This window comes from Trifolium pratense, linkage group LG5 (assembly GCF_020283565.1).
Source record: "Trifolium pratense cultivar HEN17-A07 linkage group LG5, ARS_RC_1.1, whole genome shotgun sequence".
NCBI classification, from domain to species: Eukaryota; Viridiplantae; Streptophyta; class Magnoliopsida; order Fabales; family Fabaceae; genus Trifolium; species Trifolium pratense.
Genome location: NC_060063.1, coordinates 21,436,168 through 21,461,028, shown reverse-complemented (window position 1 = coordinate 21,461,028; position 24,861 = coordinate 21,436,168). Strand labels below are relative to the sequence as shown.

General features: G+C 37.9%; 2 protein-coding genes across 2 annotated transcripts; both read left to right on the top strand.

Moving 5' to 3' along the window:
* On the top strand, positions 1-1,140 carry LOC123885486 (expansin-A23-like). Its single transcript, XM_045934771.1, has 2 exons — positions 1-136; positions 434-1,140. Exons 1-2 carry the CDS (start codon positions 1-3, stop codon positions 1,045-1,047), a joined length of 750 nt encoding a protein of 249 aa, XP_045790727.1. The 3' UTR covers positions 1,048-1,140.
* A 1,985-nt stretch (positions 1,141-3,125) lies between these two features.
* On the top strand, positions 3,126-22,781 carry LOC123883986 (expansin-A23-like). Its single transcript, XM_045932952.1, has 2 exons — positions 3,126-3,261; positions 22,168-22,781. The coding sequence occupies exons 1-2, from the start codon at positions 3,126-3,128 to the stop codon at positions 22,779-22,781; spliced, it is 750 nt and encodes a 249-aa protein (XP_045788908.1).
* Positions 22,782-24,861: the final 2,080 nt, after the last annotated feature.

The following is a 24,861-nucleotide window of genomic DNA, read 5'->3' as shown; positions in this document are numbered from 1 at the left end:
ATGGCTATGTCTCACTCTTTCATTCCTCTGGTCTTTTTCATATTGCTACTTATACAGGCCATAGCTGGCATTGACCTAAATTGGTATGATGCTCATGCAACCTTCTACGGTGGTCCTTCAGGAGCTGGAACCATGCGTAAGTTCTAAAATTAAACTTCGATTTTTTACTTTATAACATTTTAGATGATACAAATCGTTTATACGTAATTTATTCTCTCAACAATAAAGAACAATGAATCTCAATTATTTTGTTTGTCTAATATTCTTCACCCACATGCAATTGTAAATAAAATCATATTTCAATTTTTTAATATCATATGGTATGCGTTAGATGAAGTTCAGATGACTAATCCTTATTATTTATTATATATACATGAATTAAGAATAAATGAGCAACAAATTGTGCCGCTAATCCTTTCTTGTATTTGTGCAGAGGGGGCTTGTGGTTATGGTGATCTGTACAAACAAGGATATGGACTTGCAAACACAGCACTAAGCACAGCTCTATTCAATAATGGAGCTACTTGTGGTGCTTGTTTTCAGTTATTTTGTGTCAACGATCCCCAATGGTGCATAAAGGGCGCAAAGCCAATCACAGTAACCGCAACAAATTTTTGTCCTCCAAATTCCGCCCAGCCCGGTGCTTGTAACCCACCACTAAAACACTTTGACTTAAGTTATAAAATGTTCACTTCTATTGCCTACGAAAAAGGCGGTATCATACCCGTTAAATATCGACGTGTTTCATGTGTGAAACAAGGGGGTGTTAGGTTTGAGATCAACGGAAACCCTAATTTCTTGTTTGTTTTGGTGTTCAATGTTGCCAATGCTGGTGATGTTTCTCGTGTTAGTGTCAAAGGGTCTAAGACTGGATGGATTCCCATGAAGCGCAATTTTGGACAAAAGTGGAATACTGGAGTGAATTTGGTAGGACAAGCTTTGTCATTTCAAGTTACTACAAGTGATGGAAAAACTTTGGAGTTTTATTCAGTTTCTCCTTACAACTGGCAATTTGGACAGACTTATCAGAGCCAGGGTAATTTTTAGATAAAATTTAACTCATAAATATATCAAGTCACAAAATTATTAGGAGAATTGAGTTAAGAGATAATAATTATTGTGAGTATCATGTTATTTCAATTCTAGCATTTTGATGAAATAAAAGTCTACGGTTTATAATTTTTAAAATGGTTTTCTTGTACGTCTTTTCGTTGTATAATTTATGTTTAAATGATATTTCCAAATCCACTTAGAATTCTAGTTTGTTTTTGCCATTTATATATAAAAAAAATACTAATTTATTTTTTTGGTCAATATTTTTAGACTTATATAAATGACATTTTTCACAAGTGAATTGAATATAGACTTATAAAAATTTACATATTGTGAAATTCTATATACAATTCATTTGTTAAAAAAGCTATTTAATACATTCAAGACAAATTTAGTTATTATATATATATACATGTGAGTGTATGCGCGCACATACACTTTTTTATGGTATATATATTCATTAATAGTGTACGTAATAGAGTATAGTTGTCGAAATTTGGGGCATTTATCTGTTATTAAAGCTTGCGCGTCAGTGACAGAGTTGTTCAATGAATCAACCTTATTATCTCATTGTTTCTCGTATTTCATCGCTATCACGTATAAAAACTGTGGAATATGATTCATTTTCTCCTTATCAAGTTCCGGAGATGAATCCACTCTCATTCAACTCGAAACTCCGAATTATCTATAACTTCCTTCATGGTACAATAATACGTGGAACACACCCTAACCCCGTTAAAACTTTTGCTCCAAATAAGCCCATACCACTTTCCGCATGGATAATTGTTCCTAACTTAGAAAATTAATACCTCTCCGGACACCCTTATTTGAACCCCACCAAAAAGAATTCATCATCCTCTCCAATTTTTCACCGAGGGATGACGGTAGCAAAAATGTGCTCATATAGTAAGTTGGAATAGCTTGAGTCACAAATTTCACAAACAAATGACAAGTATCACTAAAACTCACATAACATTTTTCACATGCTCCATTAAATTTTTCTTTCTATAGGCAAAGTGACAAATACCACTGAAACTTGCATACACAATTGCAAAGTTTCGAGTTTGACCTTGGATGAAAGTAGCACCGTTTGAAACATTTTTTTTGAGATTTCATATTATAGAAGAAGGAAAAATTACACTCACAACCCCTGGAATCTATTTAAATGATATCGATAACTCCCTCTAGTTTTATAAACTTACACTAATCTCCCTTTAATTCATATCAAATACACAAATACCTCCCTTTCTCATTAACGATGTTCATTTTCTGTTAACTGTTTTCATAGTTTTTTTTTATAAGAAACTTTTTTCATAGTTGATCGTTGTTAAATGTTGAACATGTCACCACAATTTACAATCAAATTAGTTTTATCATTTGTATTATATTGACGACAACCAATTTTGTGATTATCGTTTCAAATAAGTTGTTGTTATATGTTTTATTTATAGTCAATTAGCTCTATATCGTCTTTATACCAACAAAATGTAACAAAAAGAAAGAGAAAGGGAATTTGGTTCGAGAAAACTAAGGTTGATGGGACATAAGATGAAATGGTGATGAAGTCATTTTATAGAATCTTAAGCAAAAATGAGTTGACTTTATTGTGGTGTTTGCCCTCTTTTAGGCCTGGTTTGTTTCAGACTTTCTAGCAAAAAAAAAAAATCAATTTTTTTTATTTTACTTGTGTTTGTTTTAGATTTTTTTAAAAATCATTTTAGTAAAAAGAAAATCATTTTTTCCTACAAAATGAAAAGCTATTTCCAATAGCTTTTTTCAAAATCTATTATTTTGAAAATCATTTTCTAAGATTTTATCATATATATGCAAATGTTAATTCTTTAATGAATTTATCTTCTTTATTTTTTGGACAATTGACTTTTTATTAGTCTTGAGAGTTGACTATTATTTTTAGTCGTCTCGAGAATTGACTTTATATCTTTATTTGTCTTGAGAATTGAAATATATCCTTTTATATTTATTTTCATTTCCTTTAAATACCATCATTTATTCACCACTCTAACATGCAAATATTCCACAACCCTTTTTTGTGTCTTTTACGTACCTCAGTCATGGCTATGTCTCACTCTTTCATTCCTCTGGTCTTTTTCATATTGCTACTTATACAGGCCATAGCTGGCATTGACCTAAATTGGTATGATGCTCATGCAACCTTCTACGGTGGTCCTTCAGGAGCTGGAACCATGCGTAAGTTCTAAAATTAAACTTCGATTTTTTACTTTATAACATTTTAGATGATACAAATTGTTTATACGTAATTTATTCTCTCAACAATAAAGAACAATGAATCTCAATTATTTTGTTTTGTTGGAACAAAATTGATTTAAAAATGTTTGCCCCTAAATCTATAAAGGTTTTGATGATAACAAAGTATTAATAAACAATTGGAAGGACTAAAAATTTATTTTAAGTGCGCAGATATAAGCATCAGATAAGCTCTGAGTGAAGCTCAGAGGATGTGAATTCAGAAGTTCACAAGCGCTCAGAAGATGTTGGACTTCAGAAGTTACAACCTTCAGATGATGAAGTCTTCAGAACTTCTTGAATGACTAAAGCTTCATCAACATCTGAAGATCTCTTTGATAGCTGTAAAGATTCCCTTTGCAAGTCAACTCTTCTACCAATGAAGAAAAGGACCTTTCAAGCCTGATCAGTTCAGCTACTCTCGTTTTGTCTGTCCTCACTTGAGAACGTGGGTCTTCAGACTTGTTAGCTGAATAAGGAAAGTCCACTCTGCAGTAGTCAAAGTATCTGAAACTCTTACTCAGTTTAGATACAAACAAACTGCATCAAGACAGACTGCTTGAAGACAAAAGATTATCAACTCCAACGGTTCTTTTTGCAACGACTCTTTTCTGGTGGTATATATACTAGAAGGATCAGCTGCATTAAATATAACAATAATCAAGGATTGAACGTGCGCTGAACAAACTCTGAATTCTGTATACAAGCTCTGAACCTCTTATCAAGTGTTTTTGCACTTTAGTCAAATACTCTGTACTCTTTGTATTTGCTCTCTTTAGGTTCTTCTAAGAGCATTTGTATATTTTCATATACTTTACTATTACTTGAGGAAACTTAAGCTTGTGTGCTTAAGTGTGAAGTCTTAAGCTTGTGTGCTTGAGCATTGTTGTGAAGTCTCTTGCTTGTGTGCTTGAGCAGGTGTAATCTTGTGTGATTATAGTGAAATCCCTTGGAAGTGCAAGGGGACTGGACTACTCTCGTTTTGTGAGAGGAACCAGTATAAATTGCTTGTGTGATCTCTCTCTCTCTTTCTTAACTTGTTTTATTGTATTATTTATCCGCTGCTGTTGTAGTTAAGTTAAGAACTTGAAAAAGTTTTAAACTTGACTAAAACACAATTCAACCCCCCCCCCCCTTCTTGTGTTTTCACACCTTCAATTGGTATCTAGAGCTCTGGTCTGTTACTTTCACTTAACAGTGAGACAGTAAAGATCTTGTGAGAACACTATGTCTGGAGGAGACGATAGTAGTACTAGAACAACCGGTGAAGCCGGTGAGGCCAGTGGTGCTGGTGGTGGTCCTAGAAATGCCTTTGGTTTTGACTACTTAAGTAATGAATCACATGAACATAGTGGCAATAGAAAAGCCCCTATATTCAATGGTGATGCATCATTATTTGAGTGGTGGAAGGAAAGACTGTATAGCAATATTACTGCTATTGATCATGAGTTGTGGGATTTGGTTGAGCTGGGAGTAACTTTTGAAAACTTAAATGAACATGGAAGATTGTCCATTGAGCATAGAAAGTTACTCACACCAGCTAACTTAAAAACCTACACTAAGCATCATAGAGTAAAGGACATTGTTGTTGGTGCTATTAGACATGAGGATTATGTCAGAATAGAGAACAAGTCTACTGCTAAATCTATCTTTGACTCTATGTGTGCTACCTATGATGGTAATGAAAAGGTTCAAGAGGCTAAGGCTAGTCTCTTGATAAGGCAATATGAACTATTCACTATGCAACAAGATGAAAACATTGAGACTATGTTTACAAGGTTTCAAATCCTTGTATCTGGTCTTAAAGCTCTTAAGAGAAGTTATTCCACCTATGACCATGTTCAGAAGATTCTGAGAAGTCTTCCTATTGCTTGGAGACCTAAGGTCACTGCAATAGAGGAAGCTCAAAATCTCAAGACTCTGAGTCTTGAGGCTCTGATAAGCAATCTCAGAAGCCATGAGATGGTTCTGAACGCTGACTCAGAAGCTAAGAAGAAGTCCAAGTCTGTAGCTTTACAGTCAACTAGGACTCCTTCTAAAGCTCTTAAGACTCAGCTTCTTGACATTGAAGAGGAATCTTCTGCAGATGGTCAAGAGGAGGAAATGGGTGAAGATGAGTTTGCTTTATTCACCAAGTTTCAGCAATGGAACAGATTTAACAAAAGAAATTTCAGAGGTAACAGCTCCAGAAATTTTGTCAGCAAAAAGGATGATCAGAAGAACTGCTTCAACTGTAAGAAGCCAGGACACTTTATTGCTGATTGTCCAGAAATGTCTGCTAAAGACAAAAGCAAAAGATACAGCTCAAAGAAGCAACAATTCAAGAGCAAATTGAAAAAGAGTCTGATGGCTACTTTTGAAGAGCTATCATCTGAGGAAGAAGTTGAGGAAGAAGAAGAGGCAAATCTAGCCCTGATGGCTTCAACTGACTCAGATGCAGACTCAGACGATGAATCAGAATCAGATTCAGAAGTAACTGATGAGCCTGCCACTCAAAGAAGTATCATGAAACACTCATGGTATCTGGATAGTGGATGTTCAAGGCATATGACTGGTGACAAACAACTATTTTCTAAGCTGACTATGAAAGAAGGAGGATCTGTTGGCTTTGGAGGCAATCAAAAAGGAAAGATAATAGGTACAGGTACAGTAGGTAATTCTTCCCTATCTATTAATGATGTTTGGTTAGTAGATGGACTCAAACATAACTTATTGAGCATAAGTCAATTTTGCGACAATGGTTATGTAGTTGTCTTTAATAAGGAATCATGTACTGTATCTAAACAATCTGATAACTCCATTATATTCAAAGGTCTGAGAAAGAACAATGTTTATAAAATTAATCTTTCTGATTTGAATGAACAAAAAGTGTTGTGTCTTTTGACCTTGAGTGAAGAAAAATGGATCTGGCATAAGAGGTTAGGCCATGCTAACTGGAGGTTAATCTCTAAGCTTAGTAAGCTTGACCTTGTCAGAGGTTTATGATGGATAATTTCGCAAGTGCACGAAAACCACGTAGTAATAAAAATATCGATCCACAGGGATTGTGTGATCAAACTAGTCGAATCGTGTTCATAGACATTACACCGAAAATACACATAAATTGGGGGTATGTTGAGTAATGAATTGCTAGAAAATGTGCTTGATAATATGGAAAAGCGAGGTAGAATCATCGGAATCATCTAGTCTATAGCTAACCGCATGCAACCTACAATGTCATAAGATCTACTCAAGTATCCACAACTAGATCGACAAAATAGTGAATCGCAATCTCTTGTCAAAATCCACTCTATTCGTTGTCGATACTCCCCCGATCTCTCGGGCGGAAGCTACCTACAACGAATGATATTAACGCGCGTCAATCGTTGGCTACACTCTATGCCTCAATCTCTCGACCGGAGACACTCGAGCGCTCAATACAATTCAGTTCAGACATTAAATCAATACTCTCGCACGTGACTTAACTCAAAATCATTACAACACTAATGAAGGATTGTAAAGCATTAGAAACAGACTTGAATTGAATGAATACTATAAAGAGAGTATGATCTTACACAATTGCAGGTTACATTCAATGAACTACATCCTAAACTATCCTAGATCCTACCTCCAAGGAGTTTAGCTCCTCATCGTTCTTCGTACGCTTCCTCGCTTCATCGCCATGGCTTGTGAATCCATGCTCTCGATGTGCTTGGAGCTCTCCACTGGAGTGTTGAATCACGATCTTCAAGTTCCAAAACCAGAATGTAGTGAAAAGTTGCAGAATTTTCCAACCAGAAAACAGAATTATGCAGAAAATATATATACAGAAGGCAACCACGCCGCGCGCTAGATCTACCACGCCGCGCGTGGTTGCAAATCCATCAACTACGCCGCGCGTGGTAACAGAATCACGCGGCGCGTGATCAAGTCAGAGGCAATCTTCTTCTTCAATCAAGACTTCACGCCGCGCGTGGTCAAGTCAGAGAGCAACCCAGTTCCTGAACAAAGCTTCACGCCGCGCGTGGTCAGGTATCACGCCGCGCGTGATCAGAGTGAAAATCTTGGCTCCCTGTGAGCTCCATCACGCGGCGCGTGATGGGCTACGCCCCCAGCGTAGTGAAAATCATTCATTTTCTGCAGTTTTTCCTGTTTTCTTGCAAAACAAGTAATCAAGCTAATGGTTAGATTTCTCTCATATTTATTGCTAAAAACCTACTAAAATGTATCTAATGTTGCTAAAATAGGCATGGATTAGAGAGTGTGACGATTTGTCATCACAACCCCAAACTTAAACCTTTCCTTGTCCTCAAGGAAACAACTTTTACCTCAAGCTTTTGTGTCAAGACCTTGGCATTTTCCTTAAATTCACTCGAATCATACATACGTGAGACTCACCTGATGATCAATGATCCACCTGCAAACATTGCTCAATTGCACAACCGTTCCCGCAAGGCATTTTCAAGTAGTTCACACTTTTCAACCAAAGCTCTATGATTTCATCACACTACTCACATGCACTCTTCAGTTTTTGGTACTACGCTCAAATCAACACATCAATGCAAGTCAACAATAATTTTGCAAGTAGTCTAAGAATTCATTCGGTTCACTTTGTGCACACACATTAGAGGTCTTTTAGGGTTATAACGTGGCTTGGCTAGGGTGGATGGTGACATATTTGGGATAAGTAGTAGAAAAACTTGGAGTTAGATCCCCCTATGGTCAAAAATATTTCATAAACCAAACCCCCTTTTTCCTTTGAACTATAGTGGACTAGAGAACCTTTTCAATCATCAAACAAAGTTTTGCAATTCTTTGAATTCAAGGCTATCACTTCTTTTTGTACTTCTTTTCTATTTTTCTTACACATTCATCTCTTTTTTTTCATTTTTTTTTTTTCTTGCCTTGCAATTTTTGAAAATTTTTTCTCAGTTTTTCAAATCAAAACTTTCATAAGTTCTCTAGTACCCTCACCCCAAACTTTATTTGTTGCTAATTCCAAAGAGCAACCCCAAACTTAGTAGTGAGCAATGCGCATCAACCACTAATTAGGTGCCTAACCTCCAAGAAAGTCATTCCTTTTTTTTCAATCAAAAATTACTCAAGGTTTTGCAAAAATAACATTTTCTTTTTCAGCTCAAATTGGTTAAGCAAAGGATAAGTATATGTAAGGGTGGATAGAAAGGCTCAAAGGTACCAAGGAACATGCCTCGTGTGTGCTACAAACGTACCAATCAAATAACAAGACGACAAGCAAAATCGAGAGACAATACATGAGCGGATATCACACATAGAAGAAAAAGGAGTGTTTGGCTCAATACCTCTCGGTTTGGTCGAATCAAAGAACCGGTCAAAAAGTGTGTGTTCCCTTCCTTTGCCTCTTGATCGCATGAGTGCAACAAGCTATTGCACTGCAGGTTTCACATATCACACACGGAGAAAATCAAGTAATTGATACTCAAGTAACTAGAAAGAACATGCCAAAATATTGAAACAAACTCTAGAAGTAAAAACCATTCCACAATCAAACAAAGGAAAATTCAAATTTAGAGTACACAATTAAAATATCCAGCCAATATCCAAGCAACATCAGAATATTATTACAAACCAAGCAAATAAAAGACAATGAAGTAAAGATAGAGATAGAGTAGGAGAATAGTAGCAGCAGCAGCAGTAGAACAGAACAGCATCACCAACAACGTCAAACCGCGTCATCCGGCTGGCCAGTGAAGTAGTTTGTGAACGGACTATTCAAATTCAAATTTAGCCCATCCACATCCAGCATTTCCATCTCCATAGCAGCAGCCTCATCCTGCTCAACCCGGCGTCGCCTTTCGATCTCCGCCAACTCAGAAGCTCTCAAACCAGAATTGTATGCTTGTCTGGCCTGAAATGAGTTCAGCTCCCTCGCCTGATGCGCCTCCCAATCAGTATCAACGGGATACAAAGTCCCAAAAGTAGGAGGAGGGAAGGTAGACCGATAAGTCATCGCCTCGGTGTACATGGAAGAGGCGGTATCAAAGTAGAGATTCGGCAGCCCGGAATATTGAGAAATTTCCATTTGATGCAACATCGAAGCAAGCTGATTCATATCATGAGAGTAACGAGGAGGGTCTTGAGCTGGTATATCGTGGGACTCATAAGCCGGATCCCCCTGTTGATCCGGATGGTTACCCTCTTCAAACCGATTAATCTCTTCTTCCTCTCTCAAAGCCTCCTCCCTTGCAGCATTCCCCTCACCTCGGGGCACAATCGGACCTCTCTCAAACTTTTTGCTGAAGTACGATAAAGACAATGGACGAACGGGATGAAGATCACCTTCTTGCACATTCATGGGAACATTATTCGCCCTACACAAAGCAGCGATGAGATTGCAATGTCCCAAAGTAAAAGTCGGATTCGGATGATTGGCTATCTCATGAAGATCTTTTTGTAACCAATATCCCAGATTAATAAACTTCCCTTCAACCAACAACCGGACCGCGTGCGCATTATCAAGCTGAATTTCTGAATTGTTGCCAACAACCCTCACATTTTTCAACCAGAATTCACCCCAAGCACGGTGAACCGGATTAAAACTTGTTAAGCTCAACCTTCTAGGGAGAGAAGCTGCTGAGTGCGGCAGCCACATTGCTCCCGGACGACACACTATACTCTTTAGTTCCTCCCTAACTTCGATCCCACTCTTGTCTATCCTCTCTCTATCACGCAAGAGTTCACACACACCTCCAGCAGCACAACCAAGCAGATTATTTATAGTTTCAAAAGAATAGCTCACCTTAACACCCCTAACCACAGAAACATATTCCGGAAACATAGGTTGATCCGGTAAATAAGCATTTGCAAAGAACTCCCTAGCCCACATCTGATTTCCAGGATTCACTTCATCTTTAATCATCAATTTATTAAATTTCTCCCATCCCCTAGACTTTATCTCATTCCCTAACTCAGCTACACCATTAAGCAAATCCTCACCAAAACCCTTCTCTTGATTAATAGTAAAGGTTCGAATTTGGGAGTACCTTTTTTCATGAACTTCACTGATGAAGTGGGGGTGAACCTGTGGCCGAGTAACATTGCTCCGGCGAGGAGGAGATGCTTGAGCGGACCGAGAAGATTGGCCCTTGCTTGCACTCATCTTTGTTCTTGGTTTCTTTGGAGGCTCTTGTGGTGGGTTAGCATCACTCTTCTTCTTTCCCTTTCCGGTTAGCCTAGTCAACATGGTGATAGTAGATAGATTGAAATGGGTTAACTTGGGAAAGTGGTGAAATGTGATGAAATGAGGGATTTGGAGTGGAATTAGGAGTGGGTAATACGGGTGGTATGTGAATGTGAACGAATTGGGTGATTGAAGGTGATTAGAAGTGAAATTGGAGAAGTTTGGAGAGTGAAAATGGGTTCTCAATGGAGTTTTCCGTGTGGGAGACCGTGTGAATTGATGATGGGACGGATGGAGTGGTTGAGAAGATGAAGAAATTCAAATTTTACACGCTTTCCTGTGTAACCACGCCGCGCGTGACCCCTGCTACGCCGCGCGTAATACCAATTGTAACGGTCAAGAACTTCTTTCCTCCAGGCCACGCCGCGCGTAATCACCATCACGCGGCGCGTAATCACTTAGTCAGAGACTCCATATTTCTCCAGTTTTCACGCAGCGCGTGATATACCCCTACGCCGCGCGTAACGCCTTCTGAAAACTACTTCCTCTGTGATGAAGGATCACGCCGCGCGTGATTGTACTGCGCCCCCGGCGTAGTAGAATTCTGTTCTGCCCTGTTTTGCTTCCGTCCTTGCTTCTGCTGCACACCTACCTACATACTTCAAAACAACACAAACTAAAACATTAGAAACCGTTGGGTTGCCTCCCAACCAGCGCTTGTTTAACGTCCCGATGCTTGACGTTCCATACCCCTAAGGGTTATGGAAAAGAAGTGCCACCCTGTGGCAAGTAGTGTGCATTCCAAGGTAACTTAAGAGCATCTTTCACAATATGATCATAAACCTGGATTTTAAAACATTGTGGGTCTCCATCATCACACTCCATCTTATCAAAGACATTGAATGTGACCTGCTGATCATCGGTCCTTAGCATGAGCTCGCCCATCTCTACATCGATTAGGGCACGGCTGGTTGCTAAAAAGGGTCTACCAAGTAGCAAAGGTTCCCACTCCCTAGTTTCTTCTATGTCTAAGACCACAAAATCTGCGGGAAACACAAACCCAGCAACCTTAACCAACACATCATGTAGAATGCCTTCCGGATGCACAACCGATCTATCCGCCAAAGAGAGACTCATCTTTGTCGGCTTTGCTACCGCTCCCGGTATCTTCTTCATCATTGATAACGGCATCAGATTAATGCTAGCACCCAAATCACACAAAGCTTTTTCAATGGTGAGATTTCCAATGGAACAAGGAATTGTAAAGCTCCCCGGATCTTTCTTTTTCTGAGGTAGCTTCCGTTGAATGAGGGCGCTGCACTCTTCCGTCATACTCACCATTTCATCATCTAATGGTTTTCTTTTCTTTGTGAGCAGCTCCTTCAAAAACTTTGCATAACTTGGCATTTGCTCCAATGCCTCAACTAAAGGTATAGCCATCTCCAGCTTGTTCAACACCTTCATGAACTTCTTGAACTCCTTCTCCCGCTCAAGATTCATAACTTTCTTTCTCCTAGGAAACGGCATCCTAGCATATGGTGATTCATCACTTCCTTTATCTTTCTCAACCTTCTTACTCTCTTTCTCTTTTATCTCCCTCTGTTTTTCAACTTCTTCTACTTCATCCTTACTAAACTCAACTTCTTTAGGCACATTTTCCTTTTCTACTTCTCCCTCGTATCTCTCATTTTCAACTACAACTTCTTGCTTATTTTCAACTTCTCCCTCATTAACCTTCTTTTTCAAGGGCTTCTCCACAGCTGGCCTTTCCGGTATCTCTCTACTCCTCAACGTGATTCCATTGCAAGTTTCATTTTTCGGATTGTCATGAGTGTTTCCACCGAAACCTCCTTGGTTTTGCAACATAGAAAACTGTCTTGACAGCTGACCCATTTGCACCTCAAGATTCTTTATCGAAGCTTCATGATTCTTGTTAGAGGTTGCTTGACTCGATTTCATCGCTTCAAAGTTGCTTTGGGTCATGAGCATGAACTGATTTAGAGTCTCTTCCATCCTTGATGGAGGCCTTTGCTGCTGTTGCGGTGCACCTTGACTTTGCATACCATTCCCCCATCCGGACCCGTTGTTACTGTTGTTGTACGGCTTCCGAAAATTGGCCAAGTAGCGAGCCTCCTCTGAACCCTCCGGAAAGCATCCGCCATTAGGGTGATCCTGCAAACAAAAATCACAGCGCACATTGTCAATTTTACCTATTGGAGAAGTTTGGACTTGCGGATTGGATAGCAACTTCATCATTGCTTCCATTTGGCTAGTCATGAGCTTTTGCTGTGCCAATAGTGCTGTTTGAGTATCCACTTCCAACACTCCGCCTTTCTTTTTGGCTCCTCTATCATTAGTAGCTCTATACTCGTTTTGAGCCATGCTTTCCACCAATTCTCTTGCTTCAGTTTCATCACGGTTTTTCAACGAACCACCGGCTGATGCATCAAGTATCATTCGCGTTTGAGCCCTCAAACCTTGGGTAAACATTTGCATCTGATTGTGGCCATCGAAACCGTGATTCGGACACCTTTTAAGACAGACTTTGAACCTCTCCCAAGCATCATACAATGTTTCACCATCCGCTTGTTCGAAGTTGCTAATTTCAGCCCTTCTTTCTAGAAACTTATGAATAGGAAAGTAACGATCTAAGAACTTCCGCTCCAGCTGTCTCCAAGTCTCAATAGTTCCGGCGGGTATCGTGTCTAACCAATCTTTAGCACGGCCGGTGAGAGAATGCTTGAATAACCTAAGTCTTTTGTCCGATTCGCTCACCCCCGGTGGATCGGTATAGTCGCAGGCTTCATAGAAGTGAGACAAGTGTAAGTTCGGGCATTGAGCTTCCGAACCTGAATACGGATTCTCTTTTAAGGCGGAAAGGACCGTGTTCTCGCTGGCTGAAAGCCTTGATTTGCCAACGCGTCATTGTCTCTCCTTCCATAATCACCAAGGGTACGCCTTGGCGGTTGAGGAACCGGTGGAACCTGTTCTTCCTCCATTGTTGCTGCAGTCCTTCCTTGACAGTCCGGTGTATCCCTTAGCAAAGCTCTTCCCCTTGAAACTTGAGCTTCCCTTGTTGCCTTTCGAATTGCGCGAGCTGTCTTTTCAATCTCTGGATCAAATTGCAGCTCTTGAGGACCTGTTCTCCGCATGCACAATGAAACACACAAGTAGAACGCTCCGGGAGAAAAATATAAAACAGAAAATAATAAAGAAAACACAGAAAATATGAACACTATTGCCTAGTTGAATCAATCACAATCCCCGGCAACGGCGCCAAAAACTTGATGGATAATTTCGCAAGTGCACGAAAACCACGTAGTAATAAAAATATCGATCCACAGGGATTGTGTGATCAAACTAGTGGAATCGTGTTCATAGACATTACACCGAAAATACACATAAATTGGGGGTATGTTGAGTAATGAATTGCTAGAAAATGTGCTTGATAATATGGAAAAGCGAGGTAGAATCATCGGAATCATCTAGTCTATAGCTAACCGCATGCAACCTACAATGTCATAAGATCTACTCAAGTATCCACAACTAGATCGACAAAATAGTGAATCGCAATCTCTTGTCAAAATCCACTCTATTCGTTGTCGATACTCCCCCGATCTCTCGGGCGGAAGCTACCTACAACGAATGATATTAACGCGCGTCAATCGTTGGCTACACTCTATGCCTCAATCTCTCGACCGGAGACACTCGAGCGCTCAATACAATTCAGTTCAGACATTAAATCAATACTCTCGCACGTGACTTAACTCAAAATCATTACAACACTAATGAAGGATTGTAAAGCATTAGAAACAGACTTGAATTGAATGAATACTATAAAGAGAGTATGATCTTACACAATTGCAGGTTACATTCAATGAACTACATCCTAAACTATCCTAGATCCTACCTCCAAGGAGTTTAGCTCCTCATCGTTCTTCGTACGCTTCCTCGCTTCATCGCCATGGCTTGTGAATCCATGCTCTCGATGTGCTTGGAGCTCTCCACTGGAGTGTTGAATCACGATCTTCAAGTTCCAAAACCAGAATGTAGTGAAAAGTTGCAGAATTTTCCAACCAGAAAACAGAATTATGCAGAAAATATATATACAGAAGGCAACCACGCCGCGCGCCAGATCTACCACGCCGCGCGTGGTTGCAAATCCATCAACTACGCCGCGCGTGGTAACAGAATCACGCGGCGCGTGATCAAGTCAGAGGCAATCTTCTTCTTCAATCAAGACTTCACGCCGCGCGTGGTCAAAAGCTACGCCGCGCGTGGTCAAGTCAGAGAGCAACCCAGTTCCTGAACAAAGCTTCACGCCGCGCGTGGTCAGGTATCACGCCGCGCGTGATCAGAGTGAAAATCTTGGCTCCCTGTGAGCTCCATCACGCGGCGCGTGATGGGCTACGCCCCCAGCGTAGTGAAAATCATTCATTTTCTGCAGTTTTTCCTGTTTTCTTGCAAAACAAGTAATCAAGCTAATGGTTAGATTTCTCTCATATTTATTGCTAAAAACCTACTAAAATGTATCTAATGTTGCTAAAATAGGCATGGATTAGAGAGTGTGACGATTTGTCATCACAACCCCAAACTTAAACCTTTCCTTGTCCTCAAGGAAACAACTTTTACCTCAAGCTTTTGTGTCAAGACCTTGGCATTTTCCTTAAATTCACTCGAATCATACATACGTGAGACTCACCTGATGATCAATGATCCACCTGCAAACAAGCTGAATGAACAAGGTGAAGTGGTAAGAAACAAGGCTAGATTGGTTGCACAAGGTTATAGTCAACAAGAGGGGATTGACTATACTGAAACCTTTGCACCAGTTGCTAGACTTGAAGCAATCAGGTTACTTCTATCTTATGTTGTTAATCATGGAATAACTTTGTATCAAATGGATGTTAAGAGTGCCTTCTTAAATGGTTTTATTTCTGAAGAAGTGTATGTTAAGCAACCTCCTGGTTTTGAAGATGTCTCAAACCCAGAACATGTTTTTAAATTGAAGAAATCACTGTATGGTCTGAAACAAGCTCCAAGAGCTTGGTATGATAGACTCAGTAATTTCCTTCTTGAAAAGGGTTTTGAGAAAGGAAAGGTTGACTGCACACTCTTTAGAAAAACAACCAAAGAAGACATTTTAATCATTCAAATTTATGTTGATGATATTATCTTTGGTTCAACTAATGCTTCCTTGTGCAAGAATTTTTCTAAGATAATGCAGGATGAATTTGAAATGAGCATGATGGGAGAATTGAAATTCTTTCTTGGAATTCAAATCAATCAGAAGAAGGAAGGAACTTATGTTCATCAATCAAAATACACCAAAGAACTTCTGAAGAAATTCAACCTAGATGACTGCAAGATAATGAACACTCCTATGCATTCAACTACCAACATGAGCAAGTCAGATGATGAAGGAAAGGTAGATCAAAAGGTCTACAGAGGTATGATTGGTTCCTTACTCTATCTGACAGCCTCTAGACCAGATATTTTATTCAGTGTTTGCTTATGTGCAAGATTCCAGTCAGATCCTAGAGAGTCTCATCTTACAGCTGTAAAGAGAATCTTTAGGTATCTGAAAGGAACAACCAATCTTGGACTTCTCTATAAGAAATCCAATGATTATGTGCTAAATGGATTCTGTGATGCTGACTATGCTGGAGATAAAATTGAAAGAAAATCCACAAGTGGCAATTGTCAATTTGTTGGTGAAAACCTTATCTCCTGGGCTAGTAAAAGACAAACTACTATAGCTTTGTCTACAGCAGAAGCAGAATACATTTCAGCAGCTAAGTGTTGCACACAACTACTCTGGTTAAAATATCAGTTAGAAGATTATCAGGTAAGCAGTAACAATATTCCTTTATATTGTGATAATACTGCAGCCATTCATTTATCTAAAAATCCTATCCTACACTCTAGAGCCAAACATATTGAAATTAAACATCATTTTATCAGAGATTATGTTCAGAGAGGCATTATAGATATTAAGTTTGTTGATACTGAAAATCAATGGGCTGACATATTTACTAAAGCCTTACCTGTTGAAAGATTTGATTTTATAAAGAAACATCTGAACATGTTCTCAATCTCTGAATGAAAATTTTTCTTGGCTACTAAAGTGTAAGAGGTTATGTATATATCAGAACTTATGTCTCAGAACATCTGAAACACAAGCTCTGAAGTACTTAACTCTGATAGAGAATTTTAAATATCTCAGAGGCTCTGAACTATTTTAAGTGAGAAACGTTTAGTATTCACTGCTGAACAGTTGTCCATTAAAATAGCAGTTACCGAGTAAATTTCTGCACGTGGTCTACGTGTGTCAGGTAGTGGGTGGTTAATGATGATTTTTGGTATTCAACTTTCTGTCAATTAGCGTAACTTCCCAAATTTGCTATTTTCGTATTAACTGTGTGCATTTAAATAAAACTTACACAATACACTTGCACACTTCTCACTCTCACAACCTACACTTTCTTTTCTCTCTAAACCTTCAACAAAAATTTCTTTCTCTCTCATTAGTTCCAAACCTTATCCTAATCTCCAACAATGGCTGGTGCTTCGTCTTCTTCGTCAAAAAGAATTCCACCGTTTATGTTCAAAAATCTTCAGATCGTTGGGAACGAGATGGAGTTTCCAGAATCTGAACTCACTTTTCTTTCAGAGAAGATGGTTGATTTCGACGGTCTACAAGCTAATGGGTTCGACGTTAAAAAGTACTTTATCACTCAGGGATGGGATAAGTACTTCGACATGCTTAATGGTCCTATATATCCAGATTTGCTGAAGAAATTCTGGATGAAAGCTAAGGTTTTTGACAAGCATGAAGCTAAGAAGGAAGAACTTGCTGCAATTGAGAGGAATCCTAGTCTGAAAGGAAAAACTAGGAAGGAAATGGGTCTGTTGGAATTCACTGGTATACAGATTAGGTCTAATATCTGTGGGATGAACATGGCATTCTCGCCTATTCACTTCAATGCTTTACTTGGTTTGCCTAACTCTGGGATAGAGTTAGATGCATTTGAGAAGGATACCAGATACAGAGATGATCTTCTGCATCTCATCTGCACTGATTTTTCTTTGAAAGGCAAAGTCAAAGGACTGACTGATGAATGCAGAGTTCTTTTCACGATCATCTTAGCAGCTATCAGTCCAAGGGTTGGTGGAACTGATACAATCTCCTGGACTCATCGTCATCTGCTGTATTTCCTTCTGACGGGAAAGAAGGTGAATCTTGGAGACTACTTTTTTGAAAGGATATGTGAAGCAATCTTCGCTAGCAAATCTCAGAGGAAAACAACTATTGTTTATCCTAGGCTGCTATCAGACCTTCTGCATCAAGGTCATGTTGTTCAGAACTTAAAGAAATTCCATCCAGAACTTGTGGAGAAGAAGTTCTCGCCTGAAATTCTACATGCCAGTTTCCTTACCAAGATGCGTCTTATTTCTACAAAGCTGGTTGCACCTCCACAAGAATTATCTGCTCGTCTTGAAGATCGTTTGTATGTGGATGGATATCCGGTTATTTCAGAAGCTGATGCTGAGCACATCATTCAGGACTATTTGGAAGTGCTCAGAAAAGAAGGATTCATTGTTGATAGGAGTATGATTCCTCCTGCTCCTGCAAATATGTATAATCCTACAAGGAGACCTAAGAGAAAGGTTGTTTCTCAAGCTGATCAACCTAAGCCAGATCTCTTGGCTCAGAAGAGGATTAAGGTGGAGCAAGCTGATGCTGAAAAGAGAACCAAGAAGAAACATGAAGAAATTGCAACCAAGGCTGCTGAAGGAGCTTCCAAAGAGCCTATAGTTGTTGAAGTTGACAGTTCATCTGAAGAGTCTGAATCTGAAGATGAGACTGAGTCTGATGAAGAGACACTGGCTGAAAGACTTCGTAGAAGACTTGTTCCTGTTCCTAAAGGTAAAGGTAAGTCTTCTAAGTACATCTTTAATGAAACTGAGATTGGAATAGGTTACACCAAACCACTCAGAACTATACTTTCAACCTCTGATATTCCAACCTCTGATAACCCTCTTTCTGAATTAGAAAAACATCTTAGCCCAGACCCCCTCAATAATCAAACCTTTACCCACAAATCTTCATCACCCCCTAAACCAAATTCACCTCAACCCCAATCACAAAAAGAAACACCTACCATTCCATCATCTGAACCAAAATCACATATTCCAATCACTGAACCAACCTCTCCCACAAAACAACCCTCTCCACTCAAATCTCCTGAACCATCCCCTGAACACATTTATCCTGAATCAACCTCTGACATCTCATCATCTGAATCAACTCCTGAACCCAATCCTAACCCAAGTGCTGAACATGCTTCTCCTGAGCGTATTCACACTTGTGCTCCCAAGCCTTCAGAGGCAGAAGTTGTTATTATTAACAACCCTGCTCATAAATCACCAAATTTCTCTACCATTCCTAATTTCTCACCCTCTTCTTCTAACCCTTTTGATAATCTATCCACTCAGCTTCATGATGACTTACTTAGATTATCTAAGATAAAGGACAGGTTCTTAGTTTGTCCCTCTGATGTGGATTTAGAGGTGTCAAGAATTAAAGCCAAGATTTGCAAGGCTTTGGATGCTGTAGGTGAAGACATTAAGGCTGTTATTGGTAAGAGAGATCTGGATGTGATAAGCTTTATGAAGGACAGTTTGGCAAGGGCTGATTTGAAGAGATTGACTTCTTATAGTCATAAGGAATTTGAGCGTGCCAAACTTGAAGCCATTGCTGCTGCTGAACAGCGTTTATCTGCTTTCAAGGTTTGCTGGATTGATTCCAAGCTCTTTCAGAGTCTTGAAGCTCACAGGGTTGAGAAGGAACGTCTGGAAGAAGCTGCTGCTAGAGTTGCCCAGTTGGCAAATGAGCTACATCAAGAGGATGTACTGGATGTACTGAATCAGGATGATGTTCTGATGATCGATTATCCAGAGGAAGGTGAATCATCTGATAAAGGCAAGGCACCTTTGGTTGAAGAACAAGCACCTTTGATTGAAGATCAAGCTCCTGTGGTTGTTGATCAGTTGCAGATCTTTCATGAAGCTCTGAGGGAGCAACAAGAAGGTTTGGAAAGGCAAAGGACAGCTCACCTCAATTTGGAATCCAAAGTGGATGGTCTTGTTTCAAACGTGGGGTCTCTGAATGACAAATTTGACCAGCTCTTAGCCTTTCTCAAAAAACCTTAGGATTCTTTGCACTTTATGTTTGTTTTTGTTTTATCTTCTGAACTTGTTATTCATATTTTTCTTTATTTTGTCTGATCAATTTTTTTTTGGATTTTCACTTAGTTATGTGGTTTGTTATTTTTTTTGTTTGTGCTAACTTTCTTTGATAAATAAGAACATAAGAACACAAGATGCTTTTAAACGAAAATTTTTATTAATGATCTAACCATGTTGAGTACATTGGTAAAAAGAAAAAGAAAAAGACAACCTAATCCTAATCAGATGGATAATACTCAGAAGAAATCTCAGATTTCTCCTCAGCATCCTCTGATGAAATTTCTATGGGATCTGGGTTTTGCTCTTCTTCTTCTTCTTCTTGTTCTTCTTCTGGAACATAGCTAGCCAAGAACTCAACATAGTCAGCATCATCTTCATTCTCTTCAGCTTCAGAATCTGATGAGATGATTATTATCTCAGCTTCTTGTGGTTTCTTGTTGTCTTCTTTATTTTTCTCATCTTCTTCGCGTTTTTCGTCTTCTTTCTTTCTTCGAAACTCTGCGATGCGTGAACTAAACCTTCTCATTCTTCCTAATCTCTCTTGCTTTACTCGTTTATTCTTGGTTTTACGTGAAGAAGGCATGTTAACTCGTTCACCTTTTTATAAACTTTTAAGCGCGTTGTTTTTTGTCTTTGAAATAAATTCACCTTTGTAACAACCACTCTTCTTCTTTGACTGTCTTGGTTATATAAATTTTTTTTTACTTTTTGATAATGACAAAAGGGGGAGTAGTTACGCATTAATTGATAAGTGATAAGTTTCAAAGCTGAAACCACACTTTTATCTCGCCTTTATCCGTTAAGTTAAAAGTTGTTACTTTTAAGTTGTTTTACGTATTTAAATGCGGAGACCAAGTTAGTTGAAACTGAAATAAATTTCATAAGTAAGGATAAGTTAAAAGTGCAATTTTAACTTAGCCTTATGAGACTTAGGGGGAGAGCTTGCAAACCTCTCACTCTGAAGAAAGATATGAAATTTGTTTTATTTCAAATTATCTTAATCTTATACTAAATTAAAATATCATGGATATAACTTAAAGCTTTGGCTTTAAGAAGTATCAATCTTAGGGGGAGCTTGCAAACCTCACAAACCTAAGAGAAACATGATAAGTTAATTTAACAACAATTGTCAATTAATACTTATGTTTGTCATCATCAAAAAGGGGGAGATTGTTGGAACAAAATTGATTTAAAAATGTTTGCCCCTAAATCTATAAAGGTTTTGATGATAACAAAGTATTAATAAACAATTGGAAGGACTAAAAATTTATTTTAAGTGCGCAGATATAAGCATCAGATAAGCTCTGAGTGAAGCTCAGAGGATGTGAATTCAGAAGTTCACAAGCGCTCAGAAGATGTTGGACTTCAGAAGTTACAACCTTCAGATGATGAAGTCTTCAGAACTTCTTGAATGACTAAAGCTTCATCAACATCTGAAGATCTCTTTGATAGCTGTAAAGATTCCCTTTGCAAGTCAACTCTTCTACCAATGAAGAAAAGGACCTTTCAAGCCTGATCAGTTCAGCTACTCTCGTTTTGTCTGTCCTCACTTGAGAACGTGGGTCTTCAAACTTGTTAGCTGAATAAGGAAAGTCCACTCTGCAGTAGTCAAAGTATCTGAAACTCTTACTCAGTTTAGATACAAACAAACTGCATCAAGACAGACTGCTTGAAGACAAAAGATTATCAACTCCAACGGTTCTTTTTGCAACGACTCTTTTCTGGTGGTATATATACTAGAAGGATCAGCTGCATTAAATATAACAATAATCAAGGATTGAACGTGCGCTGAACAAACTCTGAATTCTGTATACAAGCTCTGAACCTCTTATCAAGTGTTTTTGCACTTTAGTCAAATACTCTGTACTCTTTGTATTTGCTCTCTTTAGGTTCTTCTAAGAGCATTTGTATATTTTCATATACTTTACTATTACTTGAGGAAACTTAAGCTTGTGTGCTTAAGTGTGAAGTCTTAAGCTTGTGTGCTTGAGCATTGTTGTGAAGTCTCTTGCTTGTGTGCTTGAGCAGGTGTAATCTTGTGTGATTATAGTGAAATCCCTTGGAAGTGCAAGGGGACTGGACTACTCTCGTTTTGTGAGAGGAACCAGTATAAATTGCTTGTGTGATCTCTCTCTCTCTTTCTTAACTTGTTTTATTGTATTATTTATCCGCTGCTGTTGTAGTTAAGTTAAGAACTTGAAAAAGTTTTAAACTTGACTAAAACACAATTCAACCCCCCCCCCCCCCCCCCCCTTCTTGTGTTTTCACACCTTCATGTTTGTCTAATATTCTTCACCCACATGCAATTATAAATAAAATCATATTTCAATTTTTTAATATCATATGGTATGCGTTAGATGAAGTTCAGATGACTAATCCTTATTATTTATTATATATACATGAATTAAGAATAAATGAGCAACAAATCGTGCCGCTAATCCTTTCTTGTATTTGTGCAGAGGGGGCTTGTGGTTATGGTGATCTGTACAAACAAGGATATGGACTTGCAAACACAGCACTAAGCACAGCTCTATTCAATAATGGAGCTACTTGTGGTGCTTGTTTTCAGTTATTTTGTGTCAACGATCCCCAATGGTGCATAAAGGGCGCAAAGCCAATCACAGTAACCGCAACAAATTTTTGTCCTCCAAATTCCGCCCAGCCCGGTGCTTGTAACCCACCACTAAAACACTTTGACTTAAGTTATAAAATGTTCACTTCTATTGCCTACGAAAAAGGCGGTATCATACCCGTTAAATATCGACGTGTTTCATGTGTGAAACAAGGGGGTGTTAGGTTTGAGATCAACGGAAACCCTAATTTCTTGTTTGTTTTGGTGTTCAATGTTGCCAATGCTGGTGATGTTTCTCGTGTTAGTGTCAAAGGGTCTAAGACTGGATGGATTCCCATGAAGCGCAATTTTGGACAAAAGTGGAATACTGGAGTGAATTTGGTAGGACAAGCTTTGTCATTTCAAGTTACTACAAGTGATGGAAAAACTTTGGAGTTTTATTCAGTTTCTCCTTACAACTGGCAATTTGGACAGACTTATCAGAGCCAGTGTAATTTTTAGATAAAATTTAACTCATAAATATATCAAGTCACAAAATTATTAGGAGAATTGAGTTAAGAGATAATAATTATTGTGAGTATCATGTTATTTCAATTCTAGCATTTTGATGAAATAAAAGTCTACGGTTTATAATTTTTAAAATGGTTTTCTTGTACGTCTTTTCGTTGTATAATTTATGTTTAAATGATATTTCCAAATCCACTTAGAATTCTAGTTTGTTTTTGCCATTTATATATAAAAAAAATACTAATTTATTTTTTTGGTCAATATTTTTAGACTTATATAAATGACATTTTTCACAAGTGAATTGAATATAGACTTATAAAAATTTACATATTGTGAAATTCTATATACAATTCATTTGTTAAAAAAGCTATTTAATACATTCAAGACAAATTTAGTTATTATATATATATACATGTGAGTGTATGCGCGCACATACACTTTTTTATGGTATATATATTCATTAATAATGTACGTAATAGAGTATAGTTGTCGAAATTTGGGGCATTTATCTGTTATTAAAGCTTGCGCGTCAGTGACAGAGTTGTTCAATGAATCAACCTTATTATCTCATTGTTTCTCGTATTTCATCGCTATCACGTATAAAAACTGTGGAATATGATTCATTTTCTCCTTATCAAGTTCCGGAGATGAATCCACTCTCATTCAACTCGAAACTCCGAATTATCTATAACTTCCTTCATGGTACAATAATACGTGGAACACACCCTAACCCCGTTAAAACTTTTGCTCCAAATAAGCCCATACCACTTTCCGCATGGATAATTGTTCCTAACTTAGAAAATTAATACCTCTCCGGACACCCTTATTTGAACCCCACCAAAAAGAATTCATCATCCTCTCCAATTTTTCACCGAGGGATGACGGTAGCAAAAATGTGCTCATATAGTAAGTTGGAATAGCTTGAGTCACAAATTTCACAAACAAATGACAAGTATCACTAAAACTCACATAACATTTTTCACATGCTCCATTAAATTTTTCTTTCTATAGGCAAAGTGACAAATACCACTGAAACTTGCATACACAATTGCAAAGTTTCGAGTTTGACCTTGGATGAAAGTAGCACCGTTTGAAACATTTTTTTTGAGATTTCATATTATAGAAGAAGGAAAAATTACACTCGCAACCCCTGGAATCTATTTAAATGATATCGATAACTCCCTCTAGTTTTATAAACTTACACTAATCTCCCTTTAATTCATATCAAATACACAAATACCTCCCTTTCTCATTAACGATGTTCATTTTCTGTTAACTGTTTTCATAGTTTTTTTTTATAAGAAACTTTTTTCATAGTTGATCGTTGTTAAATGTTGAACATGTCACCGCAATTTACAATCAAATTAGTTTTATCATTTGTATTATATTGACGACAACCAATTTTGTGATTATCGTTTCAAATAAGTTGTTGTTATATGTTTTATTTATAGTCAATTAGCTCTATATCGTCTTTATACCAACAAAATGTAACAAAAAGAAAGAGAAAGGGAATTTGGTTCGAGAAAACTAAGGTTGATGGGACATAAGATGAAATGGTGATGAAGTCATTTTATAGAATCTTAAGCAAAAATGAGTTGACTTTATTGTGGTGTTTGCCCTCTTTTAGGCCTGGTTTGTTTCAGACTTTCTAGCAAAAAAAAAAAAATCAATTTTTTTTTATTTTACTTGTGTTTGTTTTAGATTTTTTTAAAAATCATTTTAGTAAAAAGAAAATCATTTTTTCCTACAAAATGAAAAGCTATTTCCAATAGCTTTTTTCAAAATCTATTATTTTGAAAATCATTTTCTAAGATTTTATCATATATATGCAAATGTTAATTCTTTAATGAATTTATCTTCTTTATTTTTTGGACAATTGACTTTTTATTAGTCTTGAGAGTTGACTATTATTTTTAGTCGTCTCGAGAATTGACTTTATATCTTTATTTGTCTTGAGAATTGAAATATATCCTTTTATATTTATTTTCATTTCCTTTAAATACCATCATTTATTCACCACTCTAACATGCAAATATTCCACAACCCTTTTTTGTGTCTTTTACGTACCTCAGTC